Below are 20,254 nucleotides of genomic sequence, written 5' to 3'. Positions count from 1 at the left end.
TTCAGTCAACTAGGATTTTTATGTGTGTTAACAATACACTGGTTATTTTATAAGACAGAGGTTTTGCTTACATTCCTGTAATCTTCATACCTGCACATTGGCCTCAAAGGGGGAACCACTTCTTAAAGACACACAAGATTATACATCGAGGAGAAAGAAAGGAGGATGAAGGGGCTGGATGAAAGATAATATGGCTCTTAGAAAGTTAGAGGAGGAGATTAGAAGTGGTATTGTCAAGGGTTTGAAAGAGGGAGGATTACAGCCGAACTTTCTAAGACTGTCAAAGGCTTGCAGGTGCACAGAATGGGAATTATTCTTTAGCCTAAGTGATGCTGGAGAGGAGGAATGGGAAAATAATGACCTGTCACTGCAGGGACTAAAGCGGAGCTGCCCTTGCACCTACTGGATTTCTGCACAGATTGTGAGGGGGACCATAACAGAGTAGCAGTCTGATTAAATGCCCACAGCAATTCAGACAGCAACAGATGGTCAGAAGGATCAGGCTTTGCGTCCTTCTGGATTCAGTCATCCCACTCGTCATCCTCTTCATCATCACCATTGTCTTCATCGTCATCTGTGGGTACAATAGAACAAAGCAACAATGTGAGAGGAGGCTTTCCCGAATAGCACTTTTAAAGTGCACCTACACCTCTTTTTCCATACAGGAATGAATGGTCATCCCATTCATTCACCCAAACCACCTCCCCATACTTACAAGTTATTCCAGCCTACCCTTCTCCCTTGGAGTTGTATTCAGTGCTAGTCCTACTCAGAGTAGACCCATTTAAAAAATAATAATAAATGAGTGGACTAAAGTTAGCAATCTCTATTGATTTCAATGGTTCTCCTCTGAGTAACAGTGGCGTTGGACAGAACCCTTTGCATTTACAGTCATACCTCATGTTGTGTTTGCTTCAGGTCGACCGTTTTCAGGTTGTGTCCCGCAGCGACCCGGAAGTACTGGAAAGGGTTACTTCCGGGTTTCGCCGCATGCGCGGATGCTCAAAATGACATCATGCGCATGCGCAGAAGCGGCGAACTGCGGCACGCGCAGACCACGGGTTGCGTGCTGCTCATGTTGCGAACAGGGCTCCAGAACGGATCCCATTCACAACCAAAGGTACCACTGCACCTGTTTAATACTAGATACAATACCAGTGCAGGAATCAAGATTTCACCCCTTGTAAAACGGCACTGGCTCTGTCTCAGATCTTAGCTTTGTCCTTTCCAGTCAAGCACAAAACTTTAGACAGTTTGTTAAGTTTTTGTTGGTAAGCACGCAGTTCAAAGGATGAGATGTATCAGATGCAACAAAATTCACCCGAGGAATGAATGACCTTGCTCCTCTTCTGCATGACATGCATAAGAGCTCCTACCAGGCCTTCAGAGCTCTGTGCAGGCGATGGCGGTTCCAGCACATCAGGGGTCTAAAAGGTAAAAGGATTGCAAGTGGTGTCATTAGGGCTTCGAATGCTGACGGCCCTTAGAACCCGCACAAACTTTTCAACCACACAAAGCTGTCTTTGTTCACTTTGCTCTTCCTCAAAACAGATACAGCTGTCACAATGCAGTGGACAGTGGTAACAGGCAAATATTTAAAACTAGTTTACACAAATGCAATTGACCATGTCCGGGCTATACCACTTTAAATTACAGGGGGGCTTATACCACTGAATGTTCTTCCAGGGATTACGCTTCCTTCCACATCAAATTCTAAGTAATAGAGAGAAGGGTTCTGGCCTAGTTTTCTCCCTGTCACACTAGTAGGAAATATTTGTTTTTAGTTTTATTTGCCTTAAATTTTCTATTGAGATGTTTAAAAGGGTAAAGCAAAGCAAAAACAAAAGCAAAGAGAGAGAGAGAGTATAACGCCATCACAATATTACATATATGTGTACATAAGCATAAAGACAATTAAGGCAAATTGTCAGTAAGTGAAAAATAGGTGCCTAGCAAAATGAAAACACATTGTCTCAGAATTTAGCACAGCAGCACTTCTTAAAAATACATATATTAGTCCATTTCTCTTTTCCCTCCTTTTAGGTGCATAAAAATATCAAAAAGTAGCAAAAAATATAATGTCCAAAAGGAAACATTTGATGATGGCAGTTGACAACTGTGTTCTACTACACTAGCAAAGTTAATTGTTTCAAAAGGGCCCTTCTATTTCTGGCCAGGGGCAACCCTAAACTTTTCTAAAGTTTTTTTTCTAAACTTCTAATTTTTTCTAAAGCAGCCGTCTGCTATACTCTCTAATTGTTGTTGTTGTTGTTTAGTCGTTTAGTCGTGTCTGACTCTTCTTGACCCCATGGACCAGAGCACGCCAGGCCTTCCTGTCTTCATACTCTCTAATACCACAGGTCAAATATCACTCCATGAAAATCCCTAGTTGCAAGCTATGATGGTCCTTGCTGCTTCCAGTAAATGACCCAGCAATCCTTTGTGTTTCAATTCTAAATTTAAACCTATATATAGGTTTAACAGTGATAACTGCAAGGCAGGTTGAGCCCACTGTTCAATGTTGGAGTTAATTTCCTTAAACATCACCCCACCCAGAATGTTGATGCACAAAGACATTCCCACCACATGTGTACATATGTTCCAACAAGTTGGAACCCTCTCTAATATATAGATGTCCCCCCTCCCAATTGGGGAGTATTCCATCATGTGATTCCTCACCTGCAGTCTGAAGTGGTAGAGAACTGGAGAACTAGGCCTTAATGTAATGAGAACAGTTAAGTCTGACATCATATTTCTTTCCTCCATTATCACACATTGCCACAACTTTGCTATCCTCCTGCCACATCTGGTTCTTAAGTACGGTAATTCTCTAGCCCAGGGGTGGCCAACTCCCAAGAGACTGTGATCTACTCACAGAGTTAAAAACTGGCAGTGATCTACCTCCATTTTGGGGGTGCAGGGCAAAGATGTTGAGGGTTTTTTTGGAGGGAAAGTCCTGTTTTGGGGGGTTCAGGTCAAAGTTGTTGAGCTTCTTCGGGGATCTACTGGTGATCTACCACAGACGTCCAGTGATCTACCAGTGGATCATGAGCTACCTGTTGGACATGCCTGCTGTAGCCAATCCAACCAGGGAAATCATATATGAGAAATCATACTTAACACACTAAGCACGAACCACCCTTTGATGCTCTCCACCGTGTCTTACCTTATTGAGTTGTATTCCTTGGCGTATCTGATCCAGTAATGCACCACGTCCGGTGGAGGCAACAGCAGGTGAGCTAAGCCCTCCAGAGGGGGGAGGGGGAGGGGGACATGGGGAAGAACTTGGGAATGCAGGAGGGGGTGGCGGGGGTGGCGGGGGTGGGGGTGGCGGTGGGGCTGACCCAGCTGGGGGTGGTGGGGGACGAGCTGCTCCCGGCCGAGAGACTGGTGGAGGAGGTCCCCACTGAGGGCTGGGCTGTCCCCGAGAGGGCTGTGGAGGCGAAGGGACAGCTCCCCTGTTTGATACAGGTGGGATGGGTGGTAGAGGACCACTTCGGCTATGTCCAGGGCCAGAACGATTTGGGGGTGGGGGTGGAGGGTGACTTGGACCTGAAATGAGACAAATATCAACACTAAAATCCCAGTGGGCAGCTTTAGTAGAGAACTACCCATGTATTCTAGACCGAGCAAAAATACTTTGATAGATGGCTTATTGTGTTGATCACGATTAGATCAGTAAGAACAATAAGGATTATTCTCTCTCTCTGAATACCAGTTGCTGGGAGGTTACCAGGGCATAGCTCTAGTAGAGCATAGCCTACGGAAGCTAGGTTACCCCTGGCAAATAGTGGTATACTGGTAGAAAGCACTCCATGCGACTGGGGCCCTCACATGACAGAAAAAGATCCAGGAGAATCACAGAACTACAGACTTCTTCCTTCAGAGAGACTGCAGCCCAATCAAGAACATGCAGTCATCCAGTCAGAAGAGCCGCCCACTAACAATAGCTCCATCTTGTCTGGATTGAGTTTCCCTTTATTGGCCTTCATTCAGTCCATAATTGCACCCAGGCTCTGATTCAGAACATGCACCACCCCACCTGCTGAAGATGAAAAGGAGAGATAGATGTGAAGGTCATCAGCATACCGATGAACATACAGACCAAAATTCCACCCCTCAATGGTGAAAGATAAATGTATTTGCATGGACACACCCCTGCATGCCAATGCCAATTGTGGATTACAATCCACACATCTCGTAAGTGGACTCTAAAAGGTAAAGGTAAAGGGATCCCTGACTGTTAGGTCCAGTCGCAGATGATTCTGGGGTTGCGGCGCTCATCTCACTTTACTGGCTGAGGGAGCCGGCATACAGCTTCCAGGTCATGTGGTCAGCATGACGAAGCCGCTTCTGGCGAACCAGAGCAGCGCACGGAAGCGTCGTTTACCTTCCTGCTGGAGCGGTACCTATTTATCTACTTGCTCTTTGACGTGCTTTCAAACTGCTAGGTTGGCAGGAGCTGGGACTAAGCAAGGGGAGCTCACCCCATCGCGGGGATTCGAACCACCGACCTTCTGATCGGCAAGCCCACAGCGCCACCCGCTACTACTCCACAAACATTTATGCTGTCATAAATCGGTAACCATTTGAGGTGACACAAGGATCTTTGTTGTTCTTACTGCAACAGACTAACATGGCTACTGCTCCAGTTATTACTCCGATCAGTACATCCAAGCTCAAACAAAGCGTTCAGCATGGATAGGCCTTCTAATAGTCAGTGTAGTATTAGTTAGAGACCAGGATCTGGAGCCATTCACTGGTCCAGTCTCAGAGAGGCTGCCAATGACACCTGAGGTCCGAGACCCTCCCATTCCAGCAGCTCACCCTGTCGTCTCAGCTCTTCCTTCACAGCCTCCAGCCCCCCTTGGCCTTCAATGAAGTCATAGATAATCTTTGAAGTCTCAACATCAGTCAGTTGAGCCTCACTGATTCCCGCCTGGGAGAAGAATGTCTTCAAATCGGGATCTAAATTATTCACCTGAAATAAAAACATAGACAAATGTGTGTGTGTGTGTGTGTGTGTGAGAGAGAGAGAGAGAGAGAGAGAGAGAGAGAGAGAGAGAGAGAGAGAAAGAGAGAAAGAAAGAAAGAAAGAGAGAGAAAGAATGTGTTGCCATGTCTGTTCAGTGCCCATCTTCTTGAGCCAATGCTCAAGTCACGATGGTCATCAGGTTACAACTGATAGGACCTGACTTCCAGCATAGAATGAGGTAGCTGGTGTGGTTAAAACGATTATACAGTCCTAACCTCTGCCTAACCTACCATCACCTTAAACCTTCTTCATAGTCAAATCAATCTTAAAACTTCAACTATCTTTAAGCATTACAGTGGTACCTCTAGTTACAAACTTAATTCGTTCTGGAGGTGCGTTCTTAACCTGAAACTGTTCTTAACTAGAGGCGTTCTCATCCTGGGGCAAAGTTCTCAACTTGAGGTAATGTTTCCAGATTAGCAGAGTTTGTAACCTGAAGCGTTTGTAATCTGAGGCGTTTGTAACTCGAGGTACCACTGTACTTCTGACCACTGGCCCTGCGGGCTAGGGCTGAAGGGAGTTAGAGTCCAGCAACAACTGGAGGGCCCCCCATCCTTCCTGTAGCTATTTAGGCTGTGCCTTATCACCCAACTCCAGCCAAATGCAAGAAGAAGACTAGCCGTACCAGCTGAGAGGTGAGAGCAGGCCAGGTGATCTCCCTATAGAAGCTTCTGAATCAAAGCTGTTCAATGAAAAGAGTAACTAGGAGACCACCTGCTCTTCCTAAAGAACAGCATTGCTTCCTCTTGGCTCCAGTCTAAACTTTTTGGCACAGCAACTAGCTCTGACAACACCTTATAATTGGAATATATAAGCAAACCTTGAGAGAAAGAGCCTCATGTTTTCAGTCAGGTATGATGTAAATAAGCAGGTCATGCATTGCAGAGTCCCTTCCAACGCTACAATTCTATGATTCTATGTATAAACACAGAGTTTGCTGGACTTCAGTAACTCAAAAGTCTCATCTCATACACATGTGAGACCTCAGGATAATTTCCCCCCACTGAGACTCTCTCTTTCAAGTCTATTGATGAATCACCGTGGCTACGTACATCAAATCCACTGTTGGGATCCCATCCAATGTGCTGGATATGCCTGGAAAGGAATCACAGAAGACATTCAATGAGTGAAGGCCTTGAATGACAATGCGTCTACATGAAGGCTTCCAGACCTCTTTGACTTCCCCTCTCCTCCTTTCATCTGCAGCATATTGTGACTTGCTTACATCCTAGTTATGTTTCCACCACCTTTCTGTATGAGACAGCACCTGCCCATGTGCAAAGCACAGCATGGCAATCCTCTGCTGTGGGTTAGGGTTACACACACTATGCTACGGAAGTAGTTCTCAAGCTGTGTTTCATAGAAAATTTCCATATGCAAGTAAAGAAACAAGAGTTTCAAGGGCAAAACAAAAGAAGCCTGATATGAAAACTTCAGAAAAAGAAACTGAAGTCAAGGAATCCTTTCTGTTATGTCGTTTGAAATTTGAAGATTTCCTACTTTCCCCAGATCCCAGTCTTTGAGAGGTCTGCATAACTTCCACAAGCACTCACTTGAACCCACTTGGAGCACCAATGTCCGCCTTTGAAATCTTTTTCTTCCCCTTCTTTTTCTCCACTGCAGTAGGAACAGGAAGTCCACGGTAGCGGGAAAATGTGATGTCTGGATTCTGGATGTCAACAGTTGCCAGAGGCAGAGATGCTGGAGGAGAGTTTGGCTGCATGCCACGTCCTTTGGGGAACATAAGATGGGGTGAGGAAGCGAACACCTATCAATCAGACCTCCCTCTACAACACTCCCAGTGTTGCCTGCCATCTCATACACTGTTTTCCTTTCTATGTTTCATCTCTTTATTCACTAGCATTGTCTGACTGTATGTGTGTGTTTATTTTACCCAAGTCACTGGGAACTTTTTCAGCTAAAGAGCTGGATAAATATTGCCCTGCTGTGAGTGCTGAAGACTGCTCCCTGCAAGACCCTTTCCACCTGGCCTAGGAGGACAGGGCCCAGACTCACCCTGCTCAGCGTAAGAGACTCCTGGGAGGCTGGAGGGACATTGCCCTGCTGTGAGTGCTGGAGCCCAAACTCACGGGAACAAAGTCTGGGGTTGGGGCAACTGTTGAAAATGCTTTTAAATGTTTTAAAATAGTTTTTAATCTATGGCATTTTAAATTTTGGTTCTTGTTGGGTCTGTTTGTTTTTTGCTCTGTTGGGGGTGGGATAAATGTTTAGTTGGGTCTGGGGATTAGTTTAATTTTAGTATAACTGCATTTTTTTATTACTAGTTTCTACTGTTTTATTGGTTTATTGTATAGTTTGTATAACACATCCCGGGACTACCTGGGAGTGGGTCCCAGTCAACAGAATGGCTGTGGCAGGTTCCAAGGGCACTGGGACACCTGATCTCAGTGATCACGGGTACGAGGAGGAGTTATGGGACCAGACTATGTCATTACCGAGGAGGCAGGCTTAGTCGTTGTTTGAAGACTATCCCTGCCTCCAGGTTTGGTCTTGACCAGAAGGATGCTGGAATCAACAAGGGAGACCCACGCGACCTTAATGTGCTGCTGTGCAATGCCAGGTCAATGATTCACACGACCTGAAGGACTAAACCTGGCATGTGTAACAAAGACTTGGTTGGATGAAGCAGATAGGCCTGTTCTTGGCTCTGCTTGTCCACCAGGTTTCTCTTAGCCACCCAGGTCATGGGGGGGGGGGGGAGTTGCAGTGATTTTTAGGAAGTCATTAGTTTGCACCAGACATCCTTTTTGGAACACCCAGTTTTCTGAGTGCAGATTTGGAAAGAGGTAGCCCCCACCACGGGAGCAGGGCTGGGGCGGGAGAGTGCTAGAGTCCTGTCTAGTCGAGTTGCATGGGATCAATTCCAATCTGTTACCTCCGAGAATGTGGACAGGCTGCTTGGATGAGTGAAACTGACCGCCTGTCTCCTTGATCCTTCCCACCCTGGCTCATAAAAGTGAGCCGGGAAGGGCTGGGCAATGGGCTCCGTGGGGTGGTGAACGCTTCCCTCTGTGGGGGAGCCTTTCCAGACCCACTGAAAGATATGGTTCTTAAACCACTTCTTAAAAAAAAATCTTTGGACCCGGCCAATATGGCCAAATGTCACCCAGTCTCAAATCTTCCATTCTTGGGCAAGGTGGTTGAGCAGGTGGTCACTGAGCAACTCCAGGCACGCCTAGAGGATGGAGACTATTTGAATCTCTTCCAATTGGGATTCAGACCTCACCATGGGACTGAAACTGCCTTGGTTACGCTGAGGGCAACCCTGTATCAGGAAATTTTTAATGTCTAATGTTTTGCAATTTTTTTATGTGCTGTAAGCCACCCTGAGTGGCTGGGGAAACTCAGCCAGATGGGCACGGTATAAATAATAAAATTATTATTATAAATATACTTTAAACAAATAGATAAGGTGGGCTGCCCCTATTTTGCTTGTGCAAAAGCACACATCTTCCCCTTTAAAGAAAACTGACCAAGCCCATCCTCTCCTCCCCAGCAGTGGCGTAGCGTGGGAGGTGCAGGGGGGGCCGGCCGCACCGGGCGCAACATCTGGGGGTTAATAATAATAATAAGTTTTATTTATATCCCACCCTCCCCAACCGAAGCCGGGCTCAGGGCGGCTAACAACACTAAAACAGTACAACATTATAAAACATTATAGAAATGAATTAAAATCAAAATTGATGGCAACCATAAACTAAAGTTTTGTAAAGATTGCCAAAGGAGGGAGTCAGGCTGCGCCCTGACCAAAGGCCAGGTGGAACAGCTCTGTCTTGCAGGCCCTGCGGAAAGATGTCAAGTCCTGGAGGGCCCTTGTCTCTTGTGACAGAGCGTTCCACCAGGTTGGAGCCGCAGCCGAAAAAGCCCTGGCTCTAGTTGAGGCCAGCCTAACCTCTCTGTGGCTTGGGACCTTCAAGGTGTTTTTATTTGAAGACCGTAAGTTCCTCTGTGGGGCATACCAGGAGAGGCGGTCCCGTAGGTACGAGGGCCCTAGGCCGTATAGGGCTTTGAAGGTTAGGGTTAGGGGGCACAAATCCACGGGTTAGGGGGCGCAAATTACTTGCCTTGCCCCGGGTGCTGACAACCCACGCTACGCCAGTGCTCCCCAGACCAACATAATGACAGTATATGGAGTTGCTGGTACTGGAACAAGCAGCTAAAGAAGAAAATTCTACCTTGTTTTATCTTGGTCACCTTGAAAAGTATAGTGGGTGGGCTCTCATAAGCCCAAGGATGTGATGGGGAGATGTACTCTTCTGCAAGTGGTACAGCACCATGGACAGGGGCGTCCAGTAAGGATGCTCTGATTTGGCAATGATAGGTGACCTTTTAGTTTTAAATCCAATGCACTACTGCCACCTGCAACCCTACAAATGGTTAATAATAATAATAATACCCATAATATCTTTATTATTTATACCCCACCCACCCGGCTGGGTTTCCCCAGCTACTCTGGGCAGCTTACAGCATATATAAAAAATTGTAAAACACCAGACATTAAAAAATTTCCCGATACAGGGCTGCCTTCAGATGTCTTCTAAAAGTCAGAAAGTTTTTTATTTCCTTGACATCTGATGGTTGCAGAGAGTAGTGAAAATTCACAGTGGCCCAGCACAGGATGTTACCTCTATTATAAAATATAATTTTATTGATCTTGTATATCTTTTGGAATTTTTTAAAAAAGGATTTAAATTATTTTTTATGGCTCTTGTACCGAGAGCTCTTTTGCCGTGGTTCATTTTGGATGTTTCTTTTACTGAAAGTTTCTGATTTTATTGCTGTTGTCAGAGCCACCCGTCTGGTCCCAGCTCACAAGAGACCCAACTCCAATCCGGTTTATTTACAGAAAGTCTTTATTGAAGATCATGGTTGCGTTTACATTCCATCTTTGTGACTCTACGTCTGTAACGTTAGACCGCTGAAGTACCCTCTGAATCTGTACCGCCTCGGCACCAATTTAAGAGGCTTGTACTGGACCACCTCTTCCTCTCTTTCCTTTTCCGCAGGGTCTTTCTGCCCCCCTGGGTTCCCCCTCGCCGGGACTTGCCCGAGGCTGAATCCTCTGACGCCTCCGCCCCCCTCCTTCTCGCTTTGGGGCCGGGCTCCTCCCCAGGGCTCTCCTCACTTCCGCGCGCCTCTACATTTGAACTTGGCGCGCGTACGTTGCTTCTGACCTTTCTCTCGACCGCTACACTGCTCCCGGTGCTACTCTCCACCCCCTCCGGCTGAGTGTCCTGCTCCGATCTCCTCCCCCTGTCTCCTTCTCGCTCTGCTCCCTCTGACACACTGGCAACTCCACCCCCTTCACTCCGTTCCGGCTGAGAAGCCGGCTCCTGTGTCCAACTCCTACTGGGGCTTCTCCCTTCGCTCCCCTGCTCCTCACCGTTTCCCCCTTGGCCTCCCTTTGGTCTGACCAGGGGGGCTCCCTTCTGGGAGTCCTCTGACTCACTGGACAGACTCATGGACGACCTTTGGTCATCGTCATCCTCCTCCTCATCTCTCTGGGATTCTTCCCCCTCGCTCTCTGTCTCCTCCCCCATCTGCTCTTCTCTCCCTGAAACCCTGACAGCTGTATTCTCTGTTTTCATGTTGCATTTGTTAGCTGACCTGCGAACTTGTAGTTGTGGATATGGCTACACATTAAATAAATGAAGAAATAGCACGCAAACAGAGTTTCTGCAAGCTGCTTACCATTTGAGTCAATCCCAGAAGATGGCGGCTGGGGGAGAGCTGGTCTTCTGTCTAACAGATGCAAAAAGAGTAGTGATCAGGATGTAAAGAGGCAGTCCTGTCCTGTGTTTGTCACAATCAACACTGTTTCTATTCTGCTGCAGTTCAGCTTGTGATAGAACCTACATTGTTGGCTTTGCTATCGGCTATGGACAAAACTGATGGAATTATATACCTGATTATTTCGATGAAAAGGAAACATCAAAACAATGCAGAAAATACTGTAATTATTTAGGCAGCATTTGAAGATTTCCTTTCCTCGCCTCAGACAAGCATGTGGCTTTTGGCAATTTTCACTCCCGCTTGTGTTTCCAGTGGAATTCTCTGACATCCCTAGTGATAGCTCACCATCAGCAGCTCCAGGAGAATTCCCTGTGGGAGCTGCTGAGAACCTCTTGAAGACAGCACTGCTATCCACAGGCTCTAAAGTAGGAATGCCATATGTCCAGAATGCCATAGGTGGGATACGGCAGTCGGTAACCATGTCCAGGCAGAAATGCAAAAGCTTTAAAAAGCTTTTCTGTCCGGATTTTCACATTTTGAAATATGGCAGCGCAACTCTAAAGCAATAATTCAGGATTCAGTTGTACTTACAGCAATACTTCCTCTCTGGCAACTGGGGTGAGCCCTCAACCAGCACAGTTTACTCACAAATTATGATTATCTATCTCTATCTATCATCTATCTATCTATCTATCTATCTATCATCTATCTATCTATCTATCATCTATCTATCTATCATCTATCTATCAATCTATCAATCTATCAATCTATCAATCTATCCATCTATCATCTATATCTATCTATCTATCATCTATCTATCTATCTATCTATCATCTATCTATCATCTATCATCTATCATCTATCATCTATCTATCTATCTATCTATCTATCTATCTATCTATCTATCATCTATCTATCATCTATCTATCTATCTATCTATCTATCTATCTATCTATCTATCTATCATCTATCTATGTATCATCTATCTATGTATCATCTATCTATCTATCTATCTATCTATCTATCTATCTATCTATCTATCATCTATCTATAAATTTTTTAACATATATGTTCCAACAATCATTTAACATAACTTCTTATCTTACACAATATTTTAGACTTCCGTCAACAACCTCTGAAGATTTTCCGTTCTTTATCACTTGTTCTGCATTTCTTAATTTCTCTGTTACTTTTAATTGTCCTTAACTAATAATTCTTTTCAGTCTTCCTTGCAATATTTCACAAAGTCCTCCTTACAGAACTTCTTGCAGTCCTATTAGCGTAATCTGTTTATCACAATTGCTTTTCAAATAATTCAAATATTTACTCCAGTCCTCTAAGAATCTCTGATCCCGCAGGTTTCGAATCCTTCTTGACAAATTATGATTATCAAGGGCTTTCCCACTACACTTAATAGTTCAGCTCAGGTGCGAGTAACTTGTGGCCCCCAGTCTTATTTTAAAAGCTCCCTGTAAGTGTTAAGTGAGGCTTCTGGTAAGAGCAATCTACCCCTCCTCTGGCAAACTACAGGGCAGGGAAATATAGGGGGAAGAGAGAAAAGGAGGTATGATAAAGAGAGGGAGAAAAGTTGTGGTAGAAAGAGATAAAGAATGAGAAAGGGGGTGGACATGTCTGCTTCTGGTTTTGGACCCAACCCACAGCTGGCATGCGCCCACTGACAGATTATTCTGAAAGGAATGTAGTCCTTGGCAGAAAAAGCACCATTGCCCCTGCTTCGACACAAAAGAGTATAGGGATATGTGAGCAGGGCAGATACATACCTTCATTGACTGGAGGTGGAGGAGGCGGCGGCTGTCTATCTATAAAACAGGAAGAGATTTATGAAGAGGAGAAAAGGGTTTCTGCCGTGCTTCAGTGGAAGAATCTGGCCCCTCTTAGATGGAGTCTTGGTCAGCAGAGGGGTTAATTGTGCTGTAGGAACCACTCACTCATATCATATATATATATACACAGTGGTACGATGCGGGAGGCGCTGTGGGTTAAACCACAAAGCCTAGGACTTGCCGATCAGAAGGTCGGCGGTTCAAATCCCCGCAACGGAGTGAGCTCCCGTTGCTCGGTCCCAGCTCCTGCCAACCTAGCAGTCCAAAAACATTCAAAGTACAAGTAGATAAATAGGTACCGCTCTGGCGGGAGGTAAATGGTGTTTCTGTGCGCTGCTCTGGTTCGCCAGAAGTGGCTTAGTCATGCTTGCCACATGACCCGGAAGCTGTACGCCGGCTCCCTCGGCCAGTAAAGCGAGATGAGTGCCGCAACCCGAGAGTTGGCCACAATTGGACCTAATGGTCAGGGTTCCCTTTACCTTTACCTCGGTTTAAAAACAGTCCGGTTTAAGAACAATTTGGTTTACAAACTCTGCAAAACCAGAAATAGTGTCCTGGTTTGAGAACTTTACCTTGGTCTAAGAACAGAATCTGAACAGTGGAAGGACACCAGTGGCAGGAGGCCTCATTAGGGAAAGCGCGCCTTGGTTTAAGAATGGTTTCAGTTTCAGAATGAACTTCCGGAACAGATTAAGTTTGTAAACCGAGGTACCACTGTATATATATAGAGAGAGAGAGAGTTGCTCACTCTTCAGCTCCAAGTGGGTGGAATTTGTTACTTTGTGAAAATGTTGAATTATTGAGAAATTAATTGAGTTTCTATTCCTAGCCCTCATGGTTGGGGAAACAAGTTTGCATTCCATGTCTAGACTAGAGTTCAGGGGATGAACGCCTAAACGCTGCATGCTAGCATGTCTCTTATTCATGTCCCCCACCTGTTTAGCTCAGTCGTACACCAGCCTGAAGAAGAGTTCAGATTTGATATCCCACTTTATCACTACCTGAAGGAGTCTCAAAGCAGCTAACAATCTTCTTTCCCTTCCTCCCCCACAACAAACACTCTGTGAGGTGAGTGAGGCTGAGAGATTTCAGAGAAGTGTGACTGGCCCAAGGTCACCCAGCAGCTGCATGTGGAGGAGCAGAGACACGAACCCAGTTCACCAGATTACGAGACTACCGCTCTTAACCACTACACCACACTGCTCTCAATGCATTCTCTCTTCTTCACCCATGACCCCGCAGCTCCTGCCAACAAATCCCAAATCCTATAAAAAGTTGGCATCCCTCTTGGTATATACACACTGACACAACTTTGTTAACATATTCAGAAACATTTATCTGAATGTTTATTGTTGTTTTACATGTAATTTTACGGGGGATTTGGTGTCAATTTAGCATGGGAAAATGGCTGGCAGGGAAAGGGTTAAGACACCACTTTTTTTTTGCTCAAAGAAGCACCCTTCCCCACACTGCTTTGCATCAGAAAAAGCAGCCACTTTTTATCCATTTGTTTTAAGGTATGATTTGTCCCTCGGTTGCAAACCCTGCAGACATATTTTCTTACAGCCGCCATTTTGAAAGAGGCATGACACCTACCCATTCTCTGGTTCCTCTTCTGAATCTTCTCTTCCACCATTTGTTGAAAATTGTATGCCTCATTCTCATCGGCAAAGTTGAGCCCCACGTTGCAGTCCTGAAAGCAATCCCAAGTCAAAACCTCTGGGGTGTGGGACCATGGCTGTTCCCATGGCAACAACCCTATATGACTCCAGCTCCTTCAACAAAACTGTCACACAGCTCAATGCACATCCGAAAAAGGGAGCTGGAGTTTCCCCAAGTTTATATTTACTTATCTATTAAAATATAATTGAATAACTTTTATATTTTGAAGGCTTGGTTAAAAAACAACAATAGATGTACATTTGAAATTATATTGTGACTTTAATGAAAAGCAACAAAGCAGAAAATGCTTTCATCTCCACATGCTAACTTTTCTTGCATACAACACAGTAGAATGTGTGAATAAAAATGCTTGCTTTATTTTTTCTGATGTGCTTGTGCTTCTTCTCTGCAGCCTTTGGCCTTTCACTTACCATCCAACAGAGTCACACAACATTTTAGGAATCCTACACACAGTGCTTTTTACGCATACCCAAATCATTTTGTGAATCTTTGTACTTTTGTCCATTTACTGTATTTATTTTCCCCAATTTGAACTATAAAATGGTGATTTTCTTGAGTCAAAATAAGAGTACCCCTAAACATTTTCGAAGAAAAAAAGCACTGCCTACACATATATGCACATATTCACATAGCCACATTTTCAACAATCTAAAGAGCTCTCACATGCTTTCTCCTGCTCTGGAGGTTAGGACCTGAGCCAATGGCCTCAAGAAAGGAGATTCTGACTAAACATCAGGAAGAACTTTCTGACAGCAAGAGCTGTTGGATGGTGGAACAGACTCACACGAGAAGATGGTGGTCTCTCCTTCCTTGGAGGCTTTTAAACAGAGATTGGATGGTCACCTGTCCTATATGATCTAGTTGAGATTCCTGCATTGCAGGGGGTTGGACTAGATGACCCTCAGGGTCCCTTCCAACTCTACAATTCTATGATTCTATGAGTTAATACTCACATCTCCTGAAAAGGTGTGGAAATAAGAGGTGGGAGCCAAGTAGACCAGCTGGCTGCACAGTTCCTGCTCCCAGGTCATCTTCCTGTCCTGAAACAAAGGAGCAGACAAGGGGCAGAGAAAGCAATTCCCCTTAATATGATGCATTTCTGTACATTATTTCCACCGATATATGCATTTTTATGCCTCCTTGACCCCAGTATGGGCCTTTTTGTATACATTACCAGGCTGGAGAACTGCATTGACAAATTCAAATAAGTGTGAATTTGGAAGGCTAGCTATAGTTTGTTTGGCGTCTTTTTCCAGAAGGTGTGAATTAGGTACAGTAGGTTGGCCTTTAAATAAAAACTGAATCAAATGTGTCCCCTGGTCTTCTTTGACTCCTGTGCCCGTGCCATTCAGACCTGGGCTTGTGGCTAAACCTTCTCGCCTCACTAGCATTTGTTGTGAGTCGAGGCCCCACACCCACTTGGAGATAAAGTAAGACACATGGACACAAGTATTTTAGGTTAATGGGCTAAAAAAGGCCATAACTTTATTGGTTACAGGACATGAGTGGTACTGGCTTAGGCATTGGATTGAACAGACTATACTTGACTCCTGCCCGTGCTGCAAGGAGTCACACAAGGGTTAACAACCTGTAGGGGGAGCTCGTTGACTGGAGGGTCATGCCATGGCCCTAGCCACCACTTGGGCATCGGACAGGAACAATGACGCCAGATTCTTTTAACAGAATACCCTTCAAGGGGAGGGGTAGGTGATGGCCACAACCTCACCTCCGACACACAATGCATTTTCCAATGGCTAACAAAGTTGTGACGATTTGCTACAAGGTAGGCAAAGAACCAAGTGGTTGGTGCCAATCTCTCAAGTGGAAAAAAAAATCCTTTCCCAAAATACAGACGTGCCTTCACATTGGCCAGATTGGATGTGATGCCCTCTGCCGTACTTGAGGGCAGATACCAAAAGATTCCAACTGAGGAATGACTCTGCCCCTGTAGAGATGGCAATCTGGAAACAGTGGCTCATGTTGACGCGGTAGCTAAAAAAGCCAATGCAATTCTGGGCTGCATCAATAGGAGTATAGCATCTAGATCAAGGGAAGTAATAGTGTCACTGTATTCTGCTCTGGTCAGACCTCACCTGGAGTACTGTGTCCAGTTCTGGGCACCACAGTTCAAGAAGGACACTGACAAACTGGAACGTGTCCAGAGGAGGGCAACCAAAATGGTCAAAGGCCTGGAAACAATGCCTTATGAGGAACGGCTAAGGGAGCTGGGCATGTTTAGCCTGGAGAAGAGGAGGTTAAGGGGTGATATGATAGCCATGTTCAAATATATAAAAGGATGTCACATAGAGGAGGGAGAAAGGTTGTTTTCTGCTGCTCCAGAGAAGCGGACACGGAGCAATGGATCCAAACTACAAGAAAGAAGATTCCACCTAAACATTAGGAAGAACTTCCTGACAGTAAGAGCTGTTCGACAGTGGAATTTGCTGCCAAGGAGTGTGGTGGAGTCTCCTTCTTTGGAGGTCTTGAAGCAGAGGCTTGACAACCATATGTCAGGAGTGCTCTGATGGTGTTTCCTGCTTGGCAGGGGGTTGGATTCAATGGCCCTTGTGGTCTCTTCCAACTCTATGATTCTATGATTCTATGTTCTCCTGTCCTGTCCCCTTTATGAAGATCTGAGGAATGAGATCATCACCCCACTTTTACTTACCATCCCAGGCCACCCATCTGAGGCCATATTGTTCTTTCTTTTATCAGATCAAAATGATCAGACAACAGCAAAGGTTGATAGGTTTATTGAGGGTGCAATGAGATTAAGGGCCACTATCTGAACGATAATCTTGGTCATCTGATTGTTGTTTTTACCCATTGTTGTATTTTTAATTGTATATATTGCTTGTTTTATGTTGCTATGCTCGTTGGCTAATACAAATAAAGTTTATCTATCTATCATCTATCTATCTATCTATCTATCTATCTATCTATCTATCTATCTATCTATCTATCTATCATCTATCTATCATCTATCTATCTATCTATCTATCTATCTATCTATCTATCTATCTATGATCTATCATCTATCTATCTATCCTCTATCTATCTATCTATCTATCTATCTATCTATCTATCTATCTATCCTACCAGGCCCCTTGGACAACCAAGGCGACCAACCAAAGTCCATAGCAAGGTCAAGAAACCAAGCAAAAACCTAAAGGGAGCAATGGCAGGTGATCCAAGGAAGCCAGGAACATTAACGGAGAGTCCGTGTGCCCGCAGTCATTCAAATACGGCTAAACCATGCCCCCACCCAGCCATATTGGCTGGCTGGTGGGCATGATGCGGGCACAGGACTCAGTGATGCAAGGGGCTTGGTTACGCCCCCTGCGAATGCGGGCAGCAGTTCCCACTCACAACACCTCCCCTCTGGGAAGAGGAGAGACTCTGCGGACTTGACATCATTTTATTCTCATGAATGAGCTCCAGGTGCTCACACCTGGAAGGATGACAGGATGAAGGGCAAGGTCACAATGGAGCCAGGGAACTGGTACCTTCAAATCATAGAAGCGCATGAAATAGGAACGTCTGGGGTTATCCTTCACGAAGCACAGGACACCGCAGCCTTGCTTGGACCAGCTTCTGCTGCCTTGCGGCAAGGCCAGGAGGAGTTGGGCCACAGTTGTGACCATGGTCTAGCGGGAAAGAGCACATGCATGTTAATGATCTACCTGTGCCAAGGATGCCATGCCCAGCCACTGTAAGAGTCTCACGCCTCCTGCAATTTCCTACAAACCACACCAAATCCCTAACCCAAAGATGGAGAAGCATAGACCAGGGGTAAAATCAGGAGCAGATTTAGGGCACTGTGAGCAGTGCAGTTACAGGGCTTTGAGAAGGAGTGGGAGAAGGAGACAACAAACTGTCATTCCGGTAACTTATTAAAATTAACTTCTCCCAGGATCCAAGTCGTGTTTTGTGGAAGTATTATATTTTGGAATCAAGGAGGCCAGGACCCCCGTTTCAATATAAGGGCAGGTCTCAACTGGATTCAAACCACGGAGGAGCCATGAAATGGGGGCCTGTGAACAGAGCCAGAGCCAGGATTTGGGGGGGGGGGCAAACATTGTTGAGTTTTTTTTTGGTGAGATCATGAGTAGAAATCCCCCCTCCCAAAAGAGGATGTTACAGGGGGAAGACTTGTGGGGGGGCAGGGCAGAACCTCAGTGAATTGAATATTTTTAATGCTTTTCAAAGATTTTTTTAGGATTCAGGGGGAGGCAGCTGCCCCCACTTGCCCATGCCCATGCCTGTGAAACTTTCCTTGGGACTCTACTTCCCATCGGCCTCATCCAGGGACGTACCTTGAAGGTTGTTCCCTGCCAAGGGTGCAGGCCCAAGAAGGAGCAAAAATCACGCCCCCCAGCTTAGAGTGGCTAGGAGGAGCGTGTTGTATGATGCATATCTCAAATTAAGTGCTATTTTATCTTGTCACTACAGGCCATGAAATATACTTGGAGTCGAGAGTGGATTTCATGCTCTTTATTCAGCTCATAGTGGTGAGGAGGAATGGAAGTTCCCCCAGAGTGTCTGCTTTATATACATTATTTACACAATGGGCTTCACGTGATTGGCTAATTTTGGGATCCTCCTGTAAGCCAATCGGGTCACGGATTCACTTCCACCTGGAGCTGGATTGGGTGGCTCCTGTGGACCAATCAGACTGCTGCATTCTGAATCCTATTGTTCTAGGACCAATCAGACTGCTGCCTTTTGGATCCTATTCAACTCAGTACATAACAGGCCACACATCTGTTTGTGGATAAGGATATTCCCCTTCATATTTTGGTCCAGTATTTTTGAACCAGGTGAAAGAGTCTATTCTGAAGGCGGGTATGGCTGCACGATGGGGCTTTCTGGATGTCATCACTGCCCAAACCACCACACTGGGCCTCTTGAGGAAGTGGTTTTCTTCCCCCATTTCCTGCAGACAAGGCAGCCTACAAACTACAACCTGCAGCATTCTCACTTTACAAATCAAGCGATTGCTTCATAGCAATACCTCCAGTCTCTTCTACACGGAAGGTGAAAGAGATTCAAGATGCCGTGAGAAATCAGGTTTTCGTTGAGCATCCCAAGCCTAGAGCATTGCCATCTGCTGGTTTCAAGCCACCCCGACCGGGGCATCTTCTTATTTCCAAAACAATGCTAGTCAGTTACCAATTTAAGTCTGCATCAAGAGGCAGGAAGTTCCGAAGTGTAGGTGCTGCCACACTAAAATATTGATTTCTTACAAATATGGAATGAGGAGCACCTGTAACAGAACCGGTTCCAGAGACTAAAACTGAAACTGTGAAGTGGGCATTTGTGGGATGATGGGGTCTCCCCCCAAAAAAGTACTACCCCTCCCCTAACTCCCCCACCACTTCCTGACTGCTCTCTTACTGTTTGTCATAATTTTCTAGCATTTTCTCATTTATCCTCAAGCCAACGCAGAAAGGGAAGTCAAGCTGAGAGGGACTGGCCCCAGGCGGCTTGCTCCGAACCAAACCCAGGGGTCCTCTGCATTGTACCACTTGAATTCCCCCCCCCCCCCGCAATGTGGCTATTAAATCCCAGTCCACAACCACCTGCCATCCTTGTGGCAGACTCCTCCCTCCCCTCGACTCTCGGGAAGTTCTGGCTTCTGCTTCCAAGGCCCTTCCGCCCCTGTGAAATGATAACAGAATTACCGTGCACTTTCTGCCCAACAGTTCAAAGACCTGTTGGTTCTCATGGTCCTCAAGGAGGGAGGAAGACACGTTCTCCTGCTGCGTCCGGGCTGCTGGCTTGGACCTCCGGCTCATCCTGGCCCTGTCAAGATGCCTCGGGGGCTCTGTGTGCTCCGATCTCACCCAGAGCAAACTTCCGCGTTGCGAGGGCTTTTCAACAGGAAGCTCAGAAACCACCGGGTCACACGCATGCACACACACTGAGCTGGGTTCCC

At 45.7% G+C, this 20,254-nt stretch overlaps 1 protein-coding gene across 2 annotated transcripts; it reads right to left on the bottom strand.

Annotated features, from left to right (window-relative positions):
* WAS (WASP actin nucleation promoting factor) lies at window positions 1-20,254 on the bottom strand. 2 transcript variants are annotated; one of them, XR_014163932.1, is made up of 13 exons: window positions 20,001-20,254; window positions 17,823-17,963; window positions 15,270-15,356; window positions 14,230-14,326; window positions 12,571-12,609; window positions 10,748-10,798; window positions 6,589-6,766; window positions 6,088-6,130; window positions 4,828-4,981; window positions 3,167-3,552; window positions 1,322-1,427; window positions 392-574; window positions 1-361 (listed from the first exon to the last, which is right to left on the bottom strand). XR_014163932.1 is itself a non-coding variant. In XM_081894437.1 (12 exons), the coding sequence occupies exons 1-12, from the start codon at window positions 20,112-20,114 to the stop codon at window positions 522-524; spliced, it is 1,449 nt and encodes a 482-aa protein (XP_081750563.1). In that variant the 5' UTR covers window positions 20,115-20,254; the 3' UTR covers window positions 1-521. The 2 variants fall into 2 exon arrangements, 1 of the variants encoding a protein (XP_081750563.1); XM_081894437.1 differs by having other exon boundaries at window positions 1-574.

The sequence above is a fragment of the Podarcis melisellensis genome, assembly GCF_964234715.1.
Source record: "Podarcis melisellensis genome assembly, chromosome: 17".
Classification (NCBI taxonomy): domain Eukaryota; kingdom Metazoa; phylum Chordata; class Lepidosauria; order Squamata; family Lacertidae; genus Podarcis; species Podarcis melisellensis.
Note: the sequence above shows the minus strand (reverse complement) of the source record. Positions and strands in the feature narration are given on the sequence as shown.